The 22,288-nt window shown below is 43.6% G+C and overlaps 3 protein-coding genes across 3 annotated transcripts; all 3 read left to right on the plus strand.

Annotated features, from left to right (window-relative positions):
• The first annotated feature begins 5,061 nt into the window (after positions 1-5,061).
• LOC138777279 (hemoglobin heart muscle subunit alpha-type-like) lies at positions 5,062-7,489 on the plus strand. Its single transcript, XM_069956268.1, has 3 exons — positions 5,062-5,156; positions 5,756-5,939; positions 7,379-7,489. Exons 1-3 carry the CDS (start codon positions 5,062-5,064, stop codon positions 7,487-7,489), a joined length of 390 nt encoding a protein of 129 aa, XP_069812369.1.
• Positions 7,490-13,252: 5,763 nt separating this feature from the next.
• On the plus strand, positions 13,253-15,206 carry LOC138777280 (hemoglobin heart muscle subunit alpha-type-like). Its single transcript, XM_069956269.1, has 3 exons — positions 13,253-13,347; positions 13,930-14,113; positions 15,096-15,206. The coding sequence occupies exons 1-3, from the start codon at positions 13,253-13,255 to the stop codon at positions 15,204-15,206; spliced, it is 390 nt and encodes a 129-aa protein (XP_069812370.1).
• A 4,921-nt stretch (positions 15,207-20,127) lies between these two features.
• LOC138777282 (hemoglobin heart muscle subunit alpha-type-like) lies at positions 20,128-22,080 on the plus strand. The gene is made up of 3 exons (XM_069956270.1): positions 20,128-20,222; positions 20,838-21,021; positions 21,970-22,080. Exons 1-3 carry the CDS (start codon positions 20,128-20,130, stop codon positions 22,078-22,080), a joined length of 390 nt encoding a protein of 129 aa, XP_069812371.1.
• The last annotated feature ends 208 nt before the right edge of the window (positions 22,081-22,288 follow it).

The raw sequence follows: 22,288 nt of genomic DNA on the forward strand, positions 1-22,288 counted from the left end.
GCACACTGTCTGCGCCGGAGGTGCCCGAAGCCGAGCGTCTCATCAGAGAAGCTTAGAGACGCTCGGCTCCTGGGAGAGCTTCGGGGACTTTCAAAGCCTCCGTCATTCTCCCAAAGCTCTCCCAGCAGCCGAGCGTTTCCGAGCTTCTCTGATGAGATGCTCAACTGCCCGGGAGAGCTTCGGGGACCTCCAGCACAGGCAGTGTCTCTGCATCACACTGCTTGCGCCGGGAACGGGACGGGAGATGCGTGCCTTCTGGGCATGGGTCACAGGTGCGTTTTTTTTTTCTTATAGTGGTCGCCGCTTACGGTGGGGGTGCAGCCATTTTCGAGCTCCCCCACTATATGCGGCCACCATACCCAGTGTATAAAACAACCCCGGACTTCTGAGAAGATTTTTCAAGGTTAAAAAGTTGTCTTATACGCCGGAAAATACAGTATATAAAAAAAAGTTTATTTTAATTTTTTATTTATCTTTCAGAAATAGCAAAGTCTCCAATGGTAACCCAGACCCATTCACTAGGAGCTAACCTGCAATACCACACCTAACCATAAACGTGAGTGGCGCTATTTCTCTCCTCTAATTCACTTCAAACTCTACAGCCCCATTCCAACTTCAATCACAATGAAGTCCCCCAGGACTCCACATGGCACGCCGAGCTCATGCCTCCAGCTCTAAACCTCTCGTCTCTAACACAATAGCAACTCTGCCATTGATCTGATATTTCAAGCTTGCAAAGTTCGAGAAAAAGATTGTCATGTTCCATTCAGCCGGACTGAAAAAAGGGGGGAAAAAAATAAAAAAAACCTGAAAGGCTTAATGAACGGGTTCGCTGTAATCATAGGACGCACACCACAGGCCCGTATAACAATCATTTTCCCTCCGAAATGAAATAATACGCTCCGCCAAATGACAGTGATGACATGTTGATAATCCGTTTCAGCAAATGACATTAAGAAAACACTAATACTGACCCGGGAGCGTCAGACTTGGCCGCCATTATCCAAAGTAGCTTGTATTTAAATTCACTAGAACCTAATCTGGAAGTAAAATGACTACTGGACTGGGAATAGCGGTACATAAGATATAATCAATGTGACGGCAGGAGACCCGGTAATCTCTCTCCTCGATGCCAGCCCGTTAATCAAGCTCCTTTCCAGTGCGGTTTAGATGTCAGCAGTTTAATGTTGATAATCTGCACCTACCTCCATCCAACAATAGCTTAGAAAATAATTTTACCAGCTCAATCAGATCTGCTCGAGTCCTGTAGGTTTTTCTACTTGTAACTCCCCTTGAAGAAAATCTAACTCTAGTAATCTTCATATTAATGAGAGAATTCACGCGGTTTCGCCTCTCGGGAGAATTTTCCAATGCAGAAGTATTTATGTGTGTCACTCCGACAACAATGTATCGAAAGTGTTGGCGCTAATCAATGTCAATATGTTATATTCAATGGCCTTCAAAATGATTAAAGGTTTAACAAACTGCCAGCTTCGGAGACACACAAAAAAAAATAAATAAAATAAAAATAGCGCCTACTAATATCATGATATTATGTCTCAAAACACTTCAGTCATTTAAACCATTGCTAGGCTGCATAATTCAAGTGGATTAATGGCGTCCTTATAAAATAGACACTCGTCGCGTGCAGGCTGTAATTAAAAAGGAGAAAAGGCATCGGCTGTGCCGCGGACGGGGATGGAGCTAAAATAAATATATTTTTCCTGTTTTTGAATGTTTTTTTGGGGACTTTTATAAAAATTTAAAAAAAAATACAAAACTTTTTTTTTTGTATCATGATATTGTTTGTATAAAATGTACCAGTGTTGGGTGAGCATATTTAGGCTCAATTAAATTTATTGATTTGTAAATTTTAGGTTATGTGCACACGCAGTAAAGGGAAAAAAATGCTGAAAAATACAGATTTTTTTTGTTTGTTAAAAAAAGCTTTAAAAAATCCAAATAAAAAGAATTTGGGAAAAAAAATTGTCGTTTTTCAATGTAGTAATCTGTTCCGTAAGGTAGCCGTACAATAAAAAGGCCAAAACTGAGTATGGGCATAAAAATAATGAATATGTTCATGATCTATGACCTGTTTTAGAGATAAATTTGAAAAAAAAAAACAGCCGTTTTTTACCTCTTTTGGTTTTATTTTGGCGACCATAATTTATTTATTTTTTATGTCTGTATTTTTATCAAATGCTGTAATTCTAACAATTTAAAAAAAAATTCAAAAATCACTGTATGAAAAATACTGGGCTATGTTCACACACTGCAAAATAAAGACGTAATTTTGAGATAAAAATACGGCTGTATTTTCAATTTTAAAATGCACTCCATTGAAATCAATGGGACGGCAGTGCACACACTTAATAGAATAACGTCCATAATTTATTACCGTGAATCACCATATAGATTTATGCCCATAATTTATTACGACGTCTAAACAATGAACATGCTCATTATTTACCATCTACTTTTGCAAAATACAGCTGTTTTTTTTTCTACCTGTTCACACAGTTTTATTTACACTGAAAATCAAAACTGTATTTTGACTTTTTTTCGGCGTATAGCGGAATATGCCGGCCCATAGAATGGTGCCTATGGAGCCGGCGGAAAGGCGTGCGGCCGTGCGCACGGACAGACAGCGGAATTCCGCGGACATTATCCGCGAGAATTCCTTAGTATGAAACCACCCTAATGGTCACTTCTTTCAGCAGAATGCGGAATACACCCGTGCATAGAATAGTGTCTATGGCACGGGTGGTGATGCGCGCCGCCGCGTGCGGGTATGAGTGACAGAATCCACCGGGGGTCATACGCGGGAATTCCGTAGTGTACACGCACCCTAAGGCTCATGTTTCCCTGTTTTTTCATGTATGCATTGATAACGTATATTTTATTTTCTTTATAACTTGTAATTCATTTTTGTTAGGCTGGGCTCACACTACGTTTTTGTAATCCGTTTTTTGCAAAAAAAAAAAAAGGATTAAAAAAAACTGGTGCATTTTTTTTTTTACACGTAGTGTGAACCCATCCTTACTGAACAGTTTGTAGGAATTTATCAATTTCATATTTATAGTTATTCACTGTGAACCCCCATATATACCGAAAATAGGAAAGGGTTTTATTTTTTTTCCTCTAAAAAATGTAATGTCATTTATTCCATACGGTGAACACTGTATACTATATATATATAATGCCAGAACTGCTGTTTTTTATCACCTCCCATCCCAAAAAAGTGGTGGAAGCCCTCCCTAGGTCTAAACATGTGCCTATTATCCCCTGTAGTGTGGTGGTAAAGAACCGAACATCCGCTATTCTCCCCTGTACATCCCCTATTATCCTCTGTAGTGTGGTGGTGAAGTACCGAAAGGCCCAGAGTCCATGATAAACTTAACCAGGTTAAAACTTTTACTTTTCTTAAAGGTGCAGTACAGTAAAAAGAGTCTTTTGAGGCAAGGTGCAATATAGCATAGTTGTTAACAGTCCCAGTTTTACCAGGACAGTTGTTATTTTCAAGAGATAGTCCTGGCAAATTAATGTCCCAGGTATGTCCCAAAAATCAGCTCCATCCCTTGCACTGGTGAGATATTACCTCTATCACTGTGAGAGTGCACAGGGCCTGAGCAGCAGGTGGGATATTAACTCTATTACTGCCAGTTGGAGGTCACTAAGCTTTCCCAGCCTACTATCATATGCCTACTCAGTATGATGGAGGTCTTTCAGCTTTCCAGCATCTTATACTCAGTATGATGGGGTCACCCAGCTTTCCTAGTATCTTGTAGTAAGGATGATGGGGTCATTCAGCTTTCCCAGCATATTGTTGCCAGTATGATGAAGGTCACTCAGCTTTCTGGCACTGTGTAGTCAGTGTGATGGAGGTAGCACAGCTTTCCCAGCATCTTTTAGTCAGTATGATGGGGGTCACTCAGCTTTCCAGCTTCTTATACTCAGTATGATGGAGGTCACCCAGCTTTCCCAGCATCTTGTAGTCAGTATAATGGTCACCTCGCTTTTCTGGCATCTTGTAGTCAGTATAAGGGGGGTCACTGAGCTTTTTAGCATCTTGTAGTCAGTATGATAGAGGTCACCCAGATTTCCCAGCATCTTGTAGTCAGTATGATGGAGGTCACCCAGCTTTTCCATTATGTTGTATTCAGTATGCTAGAGGTCACCCAGCTTTCCAGCACCTTGTAGTCAGTATGATGGAGGTGACCCAGCTTTCCCAGCATCTTGTAGTCAGTATGATAGAGGTCACCCAGCTTTCCAGCATTTTATACTCAGTATGATGGGGATCACTCAGCTTTCCCAGCATCTTGTAGTCAGTATGATGGAGGTCACCCAGCTTTTCCAGTATGTTGTATTCAGTATGCTAGAGGTCAACCAGCTTTCCAGCAACTTGTAGTCATTATGATGGAGGTCACCCAGCTTTCCCACCATCTTATACTCACGTGTGTGGTATTAATTATAAGGCCTATACAATAAGGACAATAAAGGGGAAAGTCTGGGAAAAAATTAACACAGATGACAAGCCACACCTTGCCAAAACTCACCCACAATAGACCACATCCCCACAATAAGCCACAACCCTTGTCAAATCCCAAGGGTGCTGACCTTATTTTTGTGTACGTTAAAAAAAGCGTTTTGATCATTTTTTTTTTTATTATACAATTGCATCCGTTTTCCCATCTATTTTTGCAAAAAAAAAAAAAACGGATTTCAGAAACTTAATGTGAACCCAGCCTAAATTTATCCAACATAAGCCCTCCAGCTGTTTTAAAATTACAATTTCCATAATACCTGGACAGGATATGATGAGAATTGTTAGTTTGCAACAGTTGGGGGAAGCCAATGTTATTTAGATGACTCCGGTCCTGGGACACATCAGCCAAGCCGGGTTATGGGAGAGATCCTGTATGATCCCAAGTGCGCTGGTCACATGACCCAATCAGCCACCATAACTCCATACATAAGGGGGCTGATAGAGTCTGGGGGCATCAGGGCAGATTGGTCATTGTGTCTGGTACTGGATGAGGAGCAGACATATCACATAACACTATGGCTCTAGCCAATGATGAGGTGACGGCTTTGCTCGCTATATTTGCAGGGATTGAACCAGACTTTTGTTCCATTGGGTTTACAGCACTGCAGGAGTAAGTATCTGATATGGAGGGGGTCTATAGAAAGATTGGGGAGGTGGGTTGTCTGTTCCTTTCTTGTTATTAAAGTCCATAATGTGAAGGTTTTAATCAGTCAGGTGTCTGTATTCTAAAACTTGTGTTTGTAAAACTTGATAAATATGGAAGCTGAGAGGGTTTTTATTTCTTGAGCCCACTCTAGATACATGGGGAGAGTCAAAAACTTGCACATCACTTTTTGCAAAAAGTAAGGCTGGGTTCACACTGTGGGTGCACCAAGTTTTTACAAAAAGAGATGATAGATGGATGGGTGTGTGCATATATATATATATATATATATATATATATATATATATATATGCAAAAATGTAGTGTGAACCCAGCCTAACTTGTTTTTCCTCCTCCTCCTCTGTGTATGTGGGGCTGTGCAGGAGAGGCCTGGGCTGGTGGGCTTACCCAAGAAACCTGTGTGACCTATATCTGAAACCTACCCTAGCTTACACAGTGTCTGAAGTAGATATCGGTGCACTGCTGTTAATTAATGCAGTAAAACACCTGTCCTAATCCCCTCCTGACTCTTAGTAACGTCTCCCTGAACTCTTCCCTTTCCTCAGTCTCTTCAAAGACCATCCAGAACTCCAGGAATACTTCAAAGATATGGATCTGAATAAACATGGAGGGACAGTGATGTGTTCCGCTTATGGTTATCTGAAGTGCTATGGAACTCTTCCTGAGGACTGGGCCAGACTCCAGGAGCTGCACACAAACAAGCTGAAGCTCACCGTAGAAGACATCAAGGTGAGGAGCAGGGGATCTGCTATGGGGATCCACTGGGTTTCTTCTACAGCAGTGGTTGAGATTCCTGCTATTGATAAGTCATCTTTAAAGAGGATGTACTTTAACCTGACCCGGGGATCGAACGACACCGTCACGGGAAGCCCGTGCCACAGTCCGTTTTTCGAACTGTGGCCCAGTTTCTGTGTACGGTGCCGTTCTATGCAATGGAACTGGATGGTGCTCAAGCACTGGAGGTTGGCCAAGCTGCACCCAGTGGGAGGGAATTCCCTCCCCTCTGACGTGGCTCCATTCATTCAAGGGAGCTGAGTCATAGAGGGGAGGGGATTCCCTTCCACCAGGGGGCACCATCCAGTTCCGGTGCATAGAATGGCGCCGTACATGGAAACCAGGCCGCGGTTTGAAAAACTGACTGCGGCACTGGCTTCCCCGTGACTGCGTCGTTAGATCCCTGGGTCAGGTTAAAGAGGATGTACCTGGTGGTACATCCTCTTTAAGGGGTTATCAAGGCTTGCAAAAAATGGCTTTCTACCTGAAACAGCACCTCCTTAGTTTGCCTGTGGTATTGCAGCTCTGTTCCATCTAAATGAATAGAGGAGAGTTGTGATACCACACATGCTGGGGACAGGGGGTGGTTCTGTGTTTGCAAGAAATTGACCATGCTCTCCTAAACCTGGATAACCCCTTAAAGCAGGTGGGAGCCATTCAGTTGGTTAGATTGACATAAATAGTACTAATATAGCAAAGTAGTAAGAGTGCACCGGCACTACAGGTCGCAAATCACGCCACTAAAATCAGGTGCAGGATACTCATCTTTGTGGAACATCAGAGAGGACCTCACTCCTTGCCCACGCACGTTTCTCGCTTGCTAGCGCTTTCTCAAGGCATTCTCTGAATGCCTTGAGAAAGTGCTAGCAAGCGAGAAACGTGCTTGGGCAAGGAGTGAGGTCCTCTCTGATTCGACTTTTGTGCTGTCTAATGGAATAATAAAAGTGGATTCGTTTTAAGGTGATGTACCATTCGCCTATTAATGTAATAAATAGGACTAAGCTGCAATACCAGGCCCAACCTGTAGATGGGGGTTGTGCTGCATTTGGGTAGGTGCAGCCATGTTGGCAAAAAGATTCTATTTTAATGACTCATGGACGGTGCCGACTTCTAGTATCTCAGATTAGTGGACACTGCAGCAATATAACTGAAGGTTCTAGGTATCTCCTATAGGGGTTAGATCGCCTGGTGCAGTAATCCAGCACACAAAGCTTACGGCCCTATTACACAAAGCTGTTGTTGGCCTTATTCGGCCAATACTGACCATTATGGCCAATAATCGGTTTGTGTAATAGACTCAGTTGCTCTCCACATCACCCTGTGTAATAGGGGCTTTACACTACTCTATAGCTGCCTCTCTCCTGATTGGTAATACATCTGTCTTCTCCCCGCAGCTGCTGGCGATGTGTATAGTGGTGGTCATAGTCAGCCGCTGCGCTGCAGTGGACAGGTCGGCCTTGGAGAAGTTCCTCAATGAAGTTGCTGAAAGCCTGATCATCGCCTAAAAGAAGACCCAGGGATCTATGTATGTTCTGTCACTGTATTGTGTATAGAAGAATAAATATCTGCTCTGAATCAGTAAACCTGTCTTCCTGGTCTTATTGGGCTCTTGGGGTTCTAACTAGCCGGATGGCAGCTTGGTGGTTGGGAATCCGAAGTGATGGGATTATTTATATTAAAAAGGCAGCACTCCAGTTCGCACTCACTGATTCCACCAGATACAACATTTCAACTATATTGTTTGACCTATTAACATGTATGACGTAGAGAGAATACATAGACGCGTCATCCAATGTGTAAGAGCTGACAATCCATTAGTGATCAGTCTATAACAGAACAAGGTGGGGCCTAAATTCCTGTTTCTATGTCACTCAGTGCCTATAGACAGAGGTGGAAGTTCATACCTATGGGTGTACGTACTTTTTCTCACAGCTGAGTATCTTAGGGTCGATGTAGCCCTCAGTCCACTCCTCTCTTCCCGAAGGCCAGTCTAAGTTTAAGAGTACCCAAGTAAGTAGACCTACTATTAGCAAGATACTGGGGTTTAAAGGGGTACTCCCGCGGGGGGGGGCTTTTTTCCGGTCTGGCCGGGGAGGAGGTGGCTGAGGGCAACTACTTCCACTAACCACCCCGGTTCCAGCGGCGGGGTCCTATATCGTACTCCGGTCCCTGCTGCCCGGCCGCTTCCTGGTCTCTGATGCAGGCTCGAGACGTGACATTTCAAGTCCGCTCAGCCAGTCAGTGACGGAGGTGGGATTTTAGTTTTTTTTTTTTTTGTTTTTTTTTGTTTTCCCTCGTACTTAAAAGGCCATAGCACTTGCATTTTTGTTTTTTTTCACCTTTTGCATAAAGTACACTGCAAAAGCAGGAAAAAATTGTGTGGTGAAATTGAAGAAAAATGCTTTTATTGGGGGGGGGGGGGGGGGGCGGTTTACACCGCTTGTCCTGGGGTAGAACTGACTTGATATATATATATATATATATATATATATATATATATGTTCTTGTCGTTACGATTACAACGATATGTAATATGTATAACTTAATTTATATTATCTGATGGGCTGTGAAACAAAAAAATTAAACCATTAACAAATATACGTTCCTTAAAATGGCTCCATTCCCCGGCTTATAGCGCTTTTATCCTTTGGTCTATGGGGCTGTGTGAGGGTTTTTTTTTTTTTTTTTTTTTTTTTTTTTTGTGCCATGATGTGTTCTTTCTTGTGCCATGATGTGTTCTTTCTATCAGTACATTAATTGCGCATATGTGACTTTTTGATCGCTTATTACCATTTTTCTGCATTTGATTCGACCAAAAAACGCAAAATTTTGCGCTTACGTCTTTTACTGTGTGAGATCAGGAATGTGATTTTAATATTTTGGGCGATTACACATGCGGCGATACCAAGCATGTTTTATAACATGGGGGGGGGGGGGGGGGGGGGGGGGAAGGGGGGTGATTCAAACTTTAATAGGGAAGGGGGCGTTTAGTATTTTATACTTAAACTAGAAGCCCCCCATGGGGTTAGGGTTATTCCCCCCCCACCCACATGGGGGACTTCTAGTGTAAGCACACTGATCTCTCATTGAGGTCTATGCTGTATACTTATACAGCATAGATCAAATGAGAGAGGCACTCAATTGCTTTTGGCTACAGCCGAAATAACCTGCCACATGCGGCACCCGGGACTGCTGCGGTTCAGAGCGAGGTTGCCGTGCAGCCCTGTTCTGGACGCATTACTGGGGTTTTGTTTGTTTTTTGCAAAAATTGATAGCCCAGGCCATTTTTAAGAAACTCTGTAATTGGATTTATTAGGCAGGCAAATATGCCATTATCTGCATTCAAAAAGCATTTCCCCAGGCCCCCCCTCATCTCATTCACTGCTCATCAGGAAATCTCGACTGTATTACAGTCGGGCCCTGTAATCTATGGAGAGGGGAGGAGGGAGATTAGTCGGTGGCAGAGCAAAGGATTACACTGCAGGGGCTGCATGAAAGGTATTCAGAGGTCAGTGCTGACTGTCAAAGGAGATTGCCTGGTGATGTAGCTGTAATAACTTTGTCCTCTTTTGGTGCCTCATCTTCCTCCCCTCTCCATAGATGACAATGAAGAAAAGGGGGGGAATGCATCAAACAGCTTTTTCATGATAAAAAAAATGCATGTTTTGGCTAATAAACTAAATTACAAAGCTTCTTAATCGCCTGTACTACTTATTTCTGCAAAATTTAAATGATGGAGACACTTTAAGGTTCTACAATTTGGTTTCAGTTCAACCAAGACGTTTGTTTGTTTTTTTTTGTTTTTTTTTTTTTTTTTGGGGGGGGGGAGTTTTCACACTACACCTATACTAGTGTGTTGGTATATCCAGGGGTGGTCACATACCACTGTGACTAGTGCCTCAGAGGTACACCACCATCTTGCCCAGCTGTATAACGCCACCTAGCAACCCCTGGTCAGCAGTACTGTAGTATTTGATGTAATATGTATTTTTTTTTTTCTATGAAGGGTTCTGACACTTAGGGGGAGATTCATCAAACTGGTGTAAAGTAGAACTGGTTCAGTTGCCCCTAGCAACCAATCAGATTCCACTTTTCATTCCTCACTGATTGCTTTTGGGGGGAAAAAGGGTGGAATCTGGTTGCTAGGGGCAACTAAGACAATTCTACTTTACACCAGTTTAATAAATCTCTCCTTCACCTTCCAAATCATGGCAGATCCTCCAGCCCTTGTGTTTCCCATCATCTCCATTCCTGCTATAATGTGCCTGCACTTACACTCAGCTATTCACACTGCTGTATATAAAGTTTGTCACTGTCCTCCTGCACAGCTCTGTGATTCTCACTTCCTGATTGGTCCATGCTGAACACACCAATTTCCCATTGCTGTCATGTGACCACACAGACCTCTGACAGCAGCCCTGCTTCTCTCTTTTAGCCTGTTGTACTACCCTACTGCATTATGGGGATCTCCAGTTACATTCTGTATCTACAAACTGCTGCTGTTTTTTTTTTTTCACCTTTACGCACTTACTATACATTATAATCCACATGCTGATATTATACTGTACAGTAACTTATAATATCACACATTCAGCTGTTTCTCATTGTTTTATTTGTTTTACATGTTGTTCAGAATAAAAAAAAAAAAACATTATTCTCGGGGTGTGGAACAATTGTCTGCATATCAGTGATTTCTTATTGGAAAATTTGCTTTGGTTTAAGAGTGGATTTGGATTACAAGCACGGTCCTGGAACGAATTATGCTCATCATCCAAGGCGACACTGTATATATATAATGTCAGAACTGCTGTTTTTTTTATCACTTCTTATCCCAAAAAACATAAAATAACATGTGGCTCGGAGTGGTGGAAGCCCTCCTTAGGTCCAAACCTGCGTCTGTTAAAGGAGATGTCCCTATTATCCCCTGTAGTGTGGTGGTGAAGGACTGTAAGGCACAGAGTCCATGATTAACGTAACCAGGTTAAAACGTTTACTTTTCTTAAAGGTGCAGTACAATAAAAAGTCTTTTTTAAGCAAGGTGCAATATAGCATAGTTGTCAACAATCCCAGTTTTACCAGGACTGTTCCGATTTTCAAGGGACAGTCCTGGCAAATTAATGTCCCAGATATGTCCCGTAAACCTTGCTCCTGTGACTATAAGCTCCACCCCTTGCACTGGTGAGATATTACCTCTATCACTGTGAGAGTGCACAGGGCCTGAGCAAAAGAGAGGGGCTGAGCAGCAGGTGGGATATTAACTCTATCACTGCCAGTTGGAGGTCACTAAGCTTTCCCAGCATCTTGTACTCAGTAAGATGGAGGTCACCCAGCTTGCCCATCATATTATACTCAGCATGATGGAGGTCACCCAGCTTTCCCAGCATCTTGTAGTCAGTATGATGGAGGTTACCCAGCTTTCCAGAATTATGTAGTCAGTATGATGGGGGTCACCCAGCTTTCCCAACATCTTTTCGGTAGTATGATGGAGGTGACCCAGCTTTCCCAGCATCTTGTAGTCAGTATGATGGAGGTAAGTCAGCTTTCCAGCATCCTTAACTCAGTATAATGGAAGTAACCCAGCTTTTCCAACATCTTGTCGGCAGTATGATGGAGGTGACCCAGCTTTCCCAGCATCTTGTAGTCAGTATGATGGAGGTGACCCAGCTTTCCCAGCATATTGTAGTCAGTATGATGGAGGTCACCCAGCTTTACAGAATTATGTAGTCAGTATGATGGGGGTCACCCAGCTTTCCCAACATCTTTTCGGTAGTATGATGGAGGTAACCCAGCTGTCCAGCATCTTAAACTCAGTATGATGGAGGTGACCCAGCTTTCCCAACATCTTGTCGGCAGTATGATGGAGGTGACTCAGCTTTCCCAGCATCTTGTAGTCAGTATGATGGAGGTCACCCAGCTGTCTTAGCATCTTGTAGTCAGTATCATGGTCACCTCGCTTTTCTGGCATCTTGTAGTCAGAATAATGGGGGTCACTGAGCTTTTTAGCATCTTGTAGTCAGTTTCATAGAGGTCACCCAGATTTCCCAGCATTTTGTAGTCAGTATGATAGAGGTCAACCAGCTTTCCAGCATTTTATACTCAGTATGATGGGGATCACCCAGCTTTCCCAGCATCTTGTAGTCAGTATGATGGAGGTCACCCAGCTTTTCCACTATGTTGTATTCAGTATGCTAGAGGTCACCCAGCTTTCCAGCACCTTGTAGTCAGTATGATGGAGGTCACCCAGCTTTCCCTCCATCTTATACTCACGTGTGTGGTATTAATTATAAGGCCTATACAATAGGGACAATAAAGGGGAAAGTCTGGGAGAAAAATTAACACAGATGACAAGCCACACCTTGCCAAAACTCACCCACAATATACCACACCCCCACAATAAGCCACACCCCTTGTCAAATCCAGGAATGTTTTTGAAAAGAGGAAAAATCTCAGTCTTTCTTTTATGACCAGTTTTTTTTTTTCTGTTTATAGTCCATTTCTGGCTTTGGCTTCAAAAATCTGTCAGATAAATCTCTCTGTGTAAAGGCACTCTTCGTGTCTCTGAAAAATATTTTCAAAAGTTTGCAACTATGGCTGGGTCCACACTACGTTTTTGCAATCTGTTTTTTAATCCATTTTTGCAAAAAAAAAAAAAAAAAAAAAACAATGCATTGAAAAACAGATGCATTTGTGTGCATCCATTTTGATCCTTTTTTTCCATTGACATCAATTATAAAAAAAGACAAAACGCATCCGTTTTTTTTTTATGTACACAAAAACGTAGCTGACCTTATTTTTGTGTACGTTAAAAAAACAGATGGATTTTGATCAGTTTTTTCTTTATTATGGAAGTCAATGGAAAAACAGATCAAAACGGATGCACACAATTGCATCCGTTTTTCCATCTGCTTTTCCATCTATTTTTGCAAAAAAAAAAACGGATTTAAGAAACTTAATGTGAACCCAGCCAACATAAGCCCTCCAGCTGTTTTAAAATTACAATTTCATAATACCTGGACAGGACATCATGAGAATTGTTAGTTTGCAGCAGTTGGGGTAAGCCAATGTTATTTAGACGACTCCGGTCCTGGGAGACATCGGCCAAGCCGGGTTATGGGAGAGATCCTGTATGATCCCAAGTGCGCTGGTCACATGACCCAATCAGCCACCATAACTCCATACATAAGGGGGCTGATAGAGTCTGGGGGAATCAGGGCAGATTGGTCATTGTGTCTGGTACTGGGTGAGGAGCAGACATATCACATAACACTATGGCTCTATCCAATGATGAGGTGACGGCTTTGCTCGCTATATTTGCAGGGATTGAGACGGACTTTTGTTCCATTGGGTTTACAGCACTGCAGGAGTAAGTATCTGATATGGTGGGGGTCTATAGAAAGATTGGGGGGGTGGGTTGTCTGTTCCTTTCTTGTTATTAAAGTCCATAATGTGAAGGTTTTAGTCAGTCAGGTGTCTGTATTCTAAAACTTGTGTTTATAAACCTTGATAAATATGGAAGCTGAGAGGGTTTTTTTTTTCTTGAGCCCACTCTAGATACATGGGGAGAGTCAAAAACTTGCACATCACTTTTTGCAAAAAAGTAAGGCTGGGTTCACACTGGGTGCACCCACATGTGTGCATCTGTATTTTTATTTTTTTAATTGAATTAAATGGAAAACAGCTTTTGTTTTAATGGACACAAATGAGGCTGTCTGTTTTTGTGTATGTTAACAAGAACGGATGTTTTTTTTGTTTGTTTTTTTTAAATGGTATTCAATGTGAAAATGTGCACACACGTGTGTGTGTGTGTATTTGTATTTATTTTTTTCCCTATCTGTTTGCAAAAAATGTAGTGTGAATCCAGCCCAACTTGTTTTACTCTCTCCTCCCTCCTCCCCCCCCCCCCTGAATCTTTTTAACAACTCCCTGAACTCTTCCCTTTCCTCAGTCTCTTCAAAGACCATCCAGAACTCCAGAAATACTTCAAAGATATGGATCTGAATAAACATGGAGGGACAGTGATGTGTTCCGCTTATGGTTATCTGAAGTGCTATGGAACTCTTCCTGAGGACTGGGCCAGACTCCAGGAGCTGCACACAAACAAGCTGAAGCTCACCGTAGAAGTCATCAAGGTGAGGAGCAGGGGATCTGCTATGGGGATCCACTGGGTTTCTTCTACAGCAGTGGTTGGGATTCCTGCTATTGATAAGTCCTGCTATTGATAAGTCATCTTTAAAGAGGATTTACCATCAGGTACATCCTCTTTAACCTGACCCAGGAATCGAACGGCGCTGTCACTGGGAAGCCCGTGCCGCAGTCTGTTTTTCGAACTGCGGCCCAGTTCTATGCACTGGAACTGGACGGTGCTCAAGCACTGGAGGTTGGCCGGGCCGCCCCCAATGGGAGGGAATTCCCTCACCTCTGATGCAGCTCCATGCATTCTAAGGGAGCTGTGTCATAGAGGGGAGGGAATTCCCTCCCACAGGGGGCAGGCCGACCTCCAGTGCTTGTGCACCGTCCGGTTCCTGTGCATAGAACGGCTAGAATGCCTTGAGAAAGCGCTAGCAAGCGAGAAACGTGCGTGGGCAAGGAGTGAGGTCCTCTCTGATGTTCCGACTTTAGTGCTGTCTAATGGAATAATAAAGGTGGATTTGTTTTAAGGTGATGTGCCGTTAGCCTATCTCTTCTATATGTGATAAATAGGACTAAGCTGCAATACCAGGCCCAACCTGTAGATGGGGGTTGTGCTGCATTTGGGTAGGTGCAGCCATGTTGGCAAAAAGATTCTATTTTAATGACTCATGGATGGTGCCGACTTCTAGTGTCTCAGATTAGTGGACACTGCAGCATTGTAAGCAATATAAGGAGTAGCTGAGGGTTCTAGGTATCTCCTATAGGGGTTAGATCGCCTGGTGCAGTAGTCCAGCACACAAAGCTTACGGCCCTATTACACAAAGCGATTATTGGCCTTATTCGGCCAATACTGACCATTATGGCCGATTTGTGTAATAGAAGACTCGGTTGCTCTCCACATCGCCCTGTGTAATAGGGGCTTTACACTACTCTATAGCTGCCTCTCTCCTGATTGGTAATACATCTGTCTTCTCCCCGCAGCTGCTGGCGATGTGTATAGTGGTGGTCATAGTCAGCCGCTGCGCTGCAGTGGACAGGTCGGCCTTGGAGAAGTTCCTCAATGAAGTTGCTGAAAGCCTGATCATCGCCTAAATGAAGACCTGGGATCTATGTATGTTCTGTCACTGTATTGTGTATAGAAGAATAAATATCTGCTCTGAATCAGTAAACCTGTTCTCCTGGTCTTATTGGGCTCTTGGGGTTCTAACTAGCCGGATGGCAGCTTGGTGGTTGGGAATCCGAAGTGATGGGATTATTTATATTAAAAAGGCAGCACTCCAGTTTGCACTCACTGTCTCTTTATTCCACCAGATACAACATTTCAACTATATTGTTTGACCTATTAACATGTATGACGTAGAGAGAATACATAGACGCATGATCCAATGTGTAAGAGCTGACAATCCATTAGTGATCAGTCTATAACAACAAGGTGGGGCCTAAATTCCTGTTTCTATGTCACTCAGTGCCTATAGACAGAGGTGGAAGTTCATACCTATGGGTGTACGTACTTTTTTTTTAAAGCCCTCACAGCTGAGTATCTTAGGGTCGATGTTGCCCTCAGTCCACTCCTCTCTTCCCGAAGGCCAGTCGAAGTTAGAGTACCCAAGTAGACTTACGATTAGCGAGACGCTGGTATTTAAAGGGGTACTCCCGTGGGGGGGGGGGTTTCCGATCTGGCCGGGGAGGAGGTGGCTGAGGGAAACGACGTCCACTAACCTCCCCGATTCCAGCGGCGGGGTCCTGTATCATGGTGCTCCAGTCCCTGCTGCCCGCCGCTTCCTGGTCTCTGATGCAGGCTCGAGACGTGACATTTCAAGCCCGCTCAGCCAGTCAGTGACTGAGTGGGATTTAAGCGATTTTATTCAAGTCGTTACGATTACAATGATATGTAACATGTATAGTATAACTTTTATATTATCTGATGGGCTGTTAAAAAAAAAATAAAAATAAATAAAAATTCAAACCATTAACAAATATGTTCCTTTAAAATCGCTCTGTTCCCAGGCTTATAACACTTTTATCCTTTGGTCTATGGGGCTGTGAGGGTTTGTTTTTGAGCCATGATGTGTTCTTTCTAGCGGTACATTGATTGCGCATATGTGACTTTTTGATCGCTTATTACCATTTTTCTGCATTTGATGTGACCAAAAAATGCAAATTTTGCACTTCTGCCACATGCGGCACCTGGGACTGCTGCGGTTCAGAGCGAGGTTGCTGTGCGGCCCTGTTCTGGACGCATTACTGTTCTTTTTTGCAAAAATTGATAGTCCAGGCCATTTTTAAGAAACTCTGTCATTGGATTTATTAGGCAAATATGCCATTATCTGCATTCAAAAAAGCCTTTCCCCAGCGCCCCCCCCCCCCCCCCCCCCCCCCCCCCCCCCCCCCCCCCCCCCCCCCCCCCCCCCCCCCTCATCTCATTCACTGCTCATCAAGAAATCTCGACTGTATTAGTCGGGCCCTGTGTAATCTATGGAGAGGGGAGGAGGGAGATTAGTCGGTGGCAGAGCAAAGGATTACACTGCAGGGGCTGCATGAAAGGTATTCAGAGGTCAGTGCTGACTGTCAATGGAGATTGCCTGGTGATGTAGCTGTAATAACTTTGTCCTCTTTTGGTGCCTCATCTTCCTCCACCCCTCCCCTCTCCATAGATGACAATGAAGAAAGGGGGGAATGCATCAAACAGCTTTTTCATGATAAAAAAAATGCATTTTTTGGATAATAAACCAAATTGCAAAGCTTCTTAAGATCGCTTGTACTACTCATTTCTGCAAAATTTTAAACGTTGGAGACACTTTAAGGCTCTACAATAAATTTGGTTTCAGTTCAACCAAGATTCTGTTTTTTCAGGGGGGAGTTTTCACACTACACCTATACTAGTGTGTTGGTATACCCAGGGGTGGGTACATACCACTGTGACAAGTGCCTCAGAGGTACACCACCATCTTGCCCAGCTGTATAATGCCACCTAGCAACCCCTGGTCATCACATAGTGGACTGTCAGCACTACTGAAGTACTTGATGTAATATGTATTTTCTTATTGGAAAGTTTGCTTTTGTTTGAGCGTGGATTTGGATTACAAGCACGTTCCTGGAACGAATTATGGTCATCATCCAAGGCACCACTGTGTGTGTGTGTATATATATATATATATATATATATATATATATCTATATATCAGAACTGCTGCTTTTTATCACCTCCCATCCCAAAAAACATAAAATAACATGTGGCTCGGAGTGGTGGAAGCCCTCCTTAGGTCCAAACATGCGTCTGTTAAAGGAGATGTCCCTATTATCCCCTGTAGTGTGGTGGTGAAGGACTGTAAGGCACAGAGTCCATGATTAACGTAACCAGGTTAAAATGTTTACTTTTCTTAAAGGTGCAGTACAATAAAATGTCTTTTTTAAGCAAGGTGCAATATAGCATAGTTGTCAACAATCCCAGTTTTACCAGGACTGTTCCGATTTTCAAGGGACAGTCCTGGCAAATTAATGTCCCAGGTATGTCCCGTAAACCTTGCTCCTGTGACTATAAGCTCCACCCCTTGCACTGGTGAGATATTACCTCTATCACTGTGAGAGTGCACAGGGCCTGAGCAGGAGAGAGGGGCTGAGCAGCAGGTGGGATATTAACTCTATCACTGCCAGTTGGAGGTCACTAAGCTTTCCCAGCATCTTGTACTCAGTAAGATGGAGGTCACCCAGCTTGCCCAGCATATTATACTCAGAATGATGGAGGTCACCCAGCTTTCCCAGCATCTTGTAGTCAGTATGATGGAGGTTACCCAGCTTTCCAGCATCTTAAACTCAGTATGATGGAGGTGACCCAGCTTTCCCAACATCTTGTCGGCAGTATGATGAGGTGACCCAGCTTTCCCAGCATCTTGTAGTCAGTATGATGGAGGTTACCCAGCTTTCCAGAATTATGTAGTCAGTATGATGGGGGTCACCCAGCTTTCCCAACATCTTTTCGGTAGTATGATGGAGGTGACCCAGCTTTCCCAGCATCTTGTAGTCAGTATGATGGAGGTAACCCAGCTTTCCAGCATCTTAAACTCAGTATGATGGAGGTGACCCAGCTTTCCCAACATCTTGTCGGCAGTATGATGGAGGTGACCCAGCTTTCCCAGCATCTTGTAGTCAGTATGATGGAGGTCATCCAGCTGTCCCAGAATCTTGTAGTCAGTATAATGGAGGTCTTTTCAGCTTTCCAGCATATTATACTCAGTATGATGGAGATCTCTCAGCTTTCCAGCATCTTGTAGTCATTATGATGGAGGTCACCCAGTGTTCCCAATATCTTGTAGTAAGTATGATGGGGTAATTCAGCTTTTACAGCATCTTGTTACCAGTATGATGGGGGGTCACCCAGCTTTTAAGCATCGTATGCTTAGTATGATGGAAGTCAGCCAGCTTTCCAGCATTTTATACTGAGTATGATGGGGGTCACTCAGCTTTCCCAGCATCGTGTAGTCAGTATAATAGAGTTCACGCAGCTTTTCAGCATCTTGTAGTCAGTATGACGGAGGTCACCCAGCTTTCCCAGCATCTTGTAGTCAGTGTAATGGAGGTCAACCAGCTTTCCCAACATCTTATACTCAGTATGATGGAGGTAACCCAGCTTTTCCAGCATCTTGTAGTCAGTATAATGGAGATCTCTCAGATTTCCCAGTATATTATACTCAGTATGATGGGGTCACTCAGCTTTCCCAATATCTTGTAGTAAGTATGATGGGGTCATTCAGCTTTTCCAGCATCTTGTTGCCAGTATGATGAAGGTCACCCAGCTTTTCGGCATTGTGTAGTCAATATGATGGAGGTCACCCAGCTTTTCCAGCATCTTGTAGTCAGTATGATGGGGCTCACTCAGCGTTTAAGCATCGTATGCTCAGTATGATGGAGGTCACCCAGCTTTCCAGCATCTTGTACTCAGTATGATGGAGGTCACCCAGCTTTCACAATATCTTGTACTCAGTATGATGGTCACCTCGCTCTTCTGGCATCTTGTAGTCAGTATAATGGAGGTCACCCAGCCCTTCCAGCATTTAATACTCAGTATGATGGAGGTCACCCAGCTTTCCCAGCATCTTGTAGTCAGTATGATGGTAATCACTCAGCTTTTACAGTATCTTGTATTCAGTATGCTAGAGGTCCCCCAGCTTTCCCAGAATCTTGTAGTCATTATGATGGGGTCATCCAGCTTTCCAGCACCTTGTAGTCAGTATAATGGGGGTCACCCAGCTTTCCCAACATCTTAGACTCACGTGATTGGTCTTTACTATAAGGCCCGGACAATACGGATAATAGAGGAAAAATCTGGAAAAAAAATAACAGACGACAGACCACAAGCCACACCTTGCCAAGACTCACCCACAATAGACCACACCCCCATAGAACATCCCAATAATTAGCCACACCCCTTGTCAAATCCTAAGGGTGCCTTTACAGAGAGAGATTTTTTGACAGATTGACAGATTTTTGAAGCCAAAGCCAGGAATGGATTTGAAAAGAGGACAAAATCTCAGTCTTTTCTTTATAACCTATTCTCTGTTTATAGTCAATTCTTGGCTTTGGCTTCAAAAATCTGTCAGATAAATCTCTGTGTAAAGGCACTCTTCGTGTCTCTGAGTCCACACTACGTTTTTGTAATCGTTTTTTTCATCTGTTTTTGCACAAAAAAAAGATTGCAAAAACGTAATGTGAACCCAGCCTCAGTTTATCCAACATAAGCCCTCCAGCTGTTTTAAAACTACATTTGGCATGATGAGAATTGTTAGTTTGCAACAGTTGGGGGAAGCCAATGTTATTTGGAAGACTCCGGTCCTGGGAGACATCAGCCAAACCGGGTTATGGGAGAGATCCTCTATGATCCCAAGTGCGCTGGTCACATGACCCAATCAGCCACCATAACTCCATACATAAGGGGGCTGATAGAGTCTGGGGGAATCAGGGCAGATTGGTCATTGTGTCTGGTACTGGGTGAGGAGCAGACACATCACATAACACTATGGCTCTATCCAATGATGAGGTGACGGCTTTGCTCGCTATATTTACAGGGATTGAACCAGACTTTTGTTCCATTGGGTTTACAGCACTGCAGGAGTAAGTATCTGATATGGTGGGGGTCTATAGAAAGATTGGGGGGGGGGGGGTTGTCTGTTCCTTTCTTATTATTATTAAAGTCCATAATGTGAAGGTTTTAGTCAGTCAGGTGTCTGAATTCTAAAACTTCTGTTTGTAAAACTTGATAAACATGGAATCTGAGAGGGTTTTTTTCTTGAGCCCACTCTAGATACATGGGGAGAGCCAAAAACTTGCACATCACTTTTTGCAAAAAGTAAGGCTGGGTTCACACTGTGGGTGCACAAGTTTTTGCAAAAACAGATGAAAAATGGATGGGTGTGTGCATCTTTTTTGTCTTTTTTTAATAATGGAATTAAATGGAAACTTTTTTTTTCATGGACACAAATGAGGTCGTCTACATTTTTGTGTACGTTAACAAATGGATACGTGTGTTTTTGTTTTTTTTAAATGGTATTCAATGGAAAAAATGAGTGCTTTTTTTTTTTTTTTTTTTTTTCCTTGCAAAAATGTAGTGTGAACCCAGCCTAACTTGTTCTCTCCTCCTCCTGCTGTTAATCAATGCAGTAAAACACCTGTCCTAATCCCCTCCTGAATCTCTTAGTAACATCTCCCTGAACTCTTCCCTTTCCTCAGTCTCTTCAAAGACCATCCAGAACTCCAGGAATACTTCAAAGATATGGATCTGAATAAACATGGAGGGACAGTGATGTGTTCCGCTTATGGTTATCTGAAGTGCTATGGAACTCTTCCTGAGGACTGGGCCAGACTCCAGGAGCTGCACACAAACAAGCTGAAGCTCACCGTAGAAATCATCAAGGTGAGGAGCAGGGGATCTGCTATGGGGATCCACTGGGTTTCTTCTACAGCAGTGGTTGAGATTCCTGCTATCAAGTCATCTTTAAAGAGGATTTACCATCAGGTACATCCTTTTTAACCTGACCCAGGAATCGAACAGCTCTGTCACGGGGAAGCCTGTGCCACAGTCCCCGTTTTTCGAACCGTGGCACAGTTTCTGTGTACGGTGCCGTTCTATGCACTGGAGGTTGGCCGGGCCGCCCCCAGTGGGAGGGAATCCCCCCCCCCCTCTCTGACGCAGCTCCATTCATTCTAAGGGAGCCGCGTCATAGAGGGGAGGGAATTCCCTCCCACAGGGGGCAGGCCGACCTCCAGTGCTTGTGCACCGTCCGGTTCTGGTGCATAGAACGGCTAGAATGCCTTGAGAAAGCGCTAGCAAGTGAGAAACGTGCGTGGGCAAGGAGTGAGGTCCTCTCTGATGTTCCGACTTTTGTGCTGTCTAATGGAATAATAAAGGTGGATTAAGTTTTAAGGTGATGTGCCGTTTGCCTATTTCTTCTATATGTGATAAATAGGACTAAGCTGCAATACCAGGCCCAACCTGTAGACTGGGGTTGTGCTGCATTTGGGTAGGTGCAGCCATGTTGGCAAAAAGATTCTATTTTGATGACTCATGGACGGTGCCGACTTCTAGTATCTCAGATTAGTGGACACTGCTGCAATATAGCTGAGGGTTCTAGGTATCTCCTATAGGGGTTAGATCGCCTGGTGCAGTAGTCCAGCACACAAAGCTTACGGCCCTATTACACAAAGCGGTTATTGGCCTTATCCGGCCAATACTGACCATTATGGCCGATTTGTGTAATAGAAGACTCAGTTGCTCTCCACATTGCCCTGTGTAATAGGGGCTTTACACTACTCTATAGCTGCCTCTCTCCTGATTGGTAATACATCTGTCTTCTCCCCGCAGCTGCTGGCGATGTGTATAGTGGTGGTCATAGTCAGCCGCTGCGCTGCAGTGGACAGGTCGGCCTTGGAGAAGTTCCTCAATGAAGTTGCTGAAAGCCTGATCATCTCCTAAAAGAAGACCCAGGGATCTATGTATGTTCTGTCACTGTATTGTGTATAGAAGAATAAATATCTGCTCTGAATCAGTAAACCTGTTCTCCTGGTCTTATTGGGCTCTTGGGGTTCTAACTAGCCGGATGGCAGCTTGGTGGTTGGGAATCAGAAGTGATGGGATTATTTATATTAAAAAGGCAGCACTCCAGTTCGCACTCACTGTCTCT

The sequence above is a fragment of the Dendropsophus ebraccatus genome, unplaced genomic scaffold (genome assembly GCF_027789765.1).
Source record: "Dendropsophus ebraccatus isolate aDenEbr1 unplaced genomic scaffold, aDenEbr1.pat pat_scaffold_539_ctg1, whole genome shotgun sequence".
In the NCBI taxonomy this organism is placed as follows: Eukaryota; Metazoa; Chordata; class Amphibia; order Anura; family Hylidae; genus Dendropsophus; species Dendropsophus ebraccatus.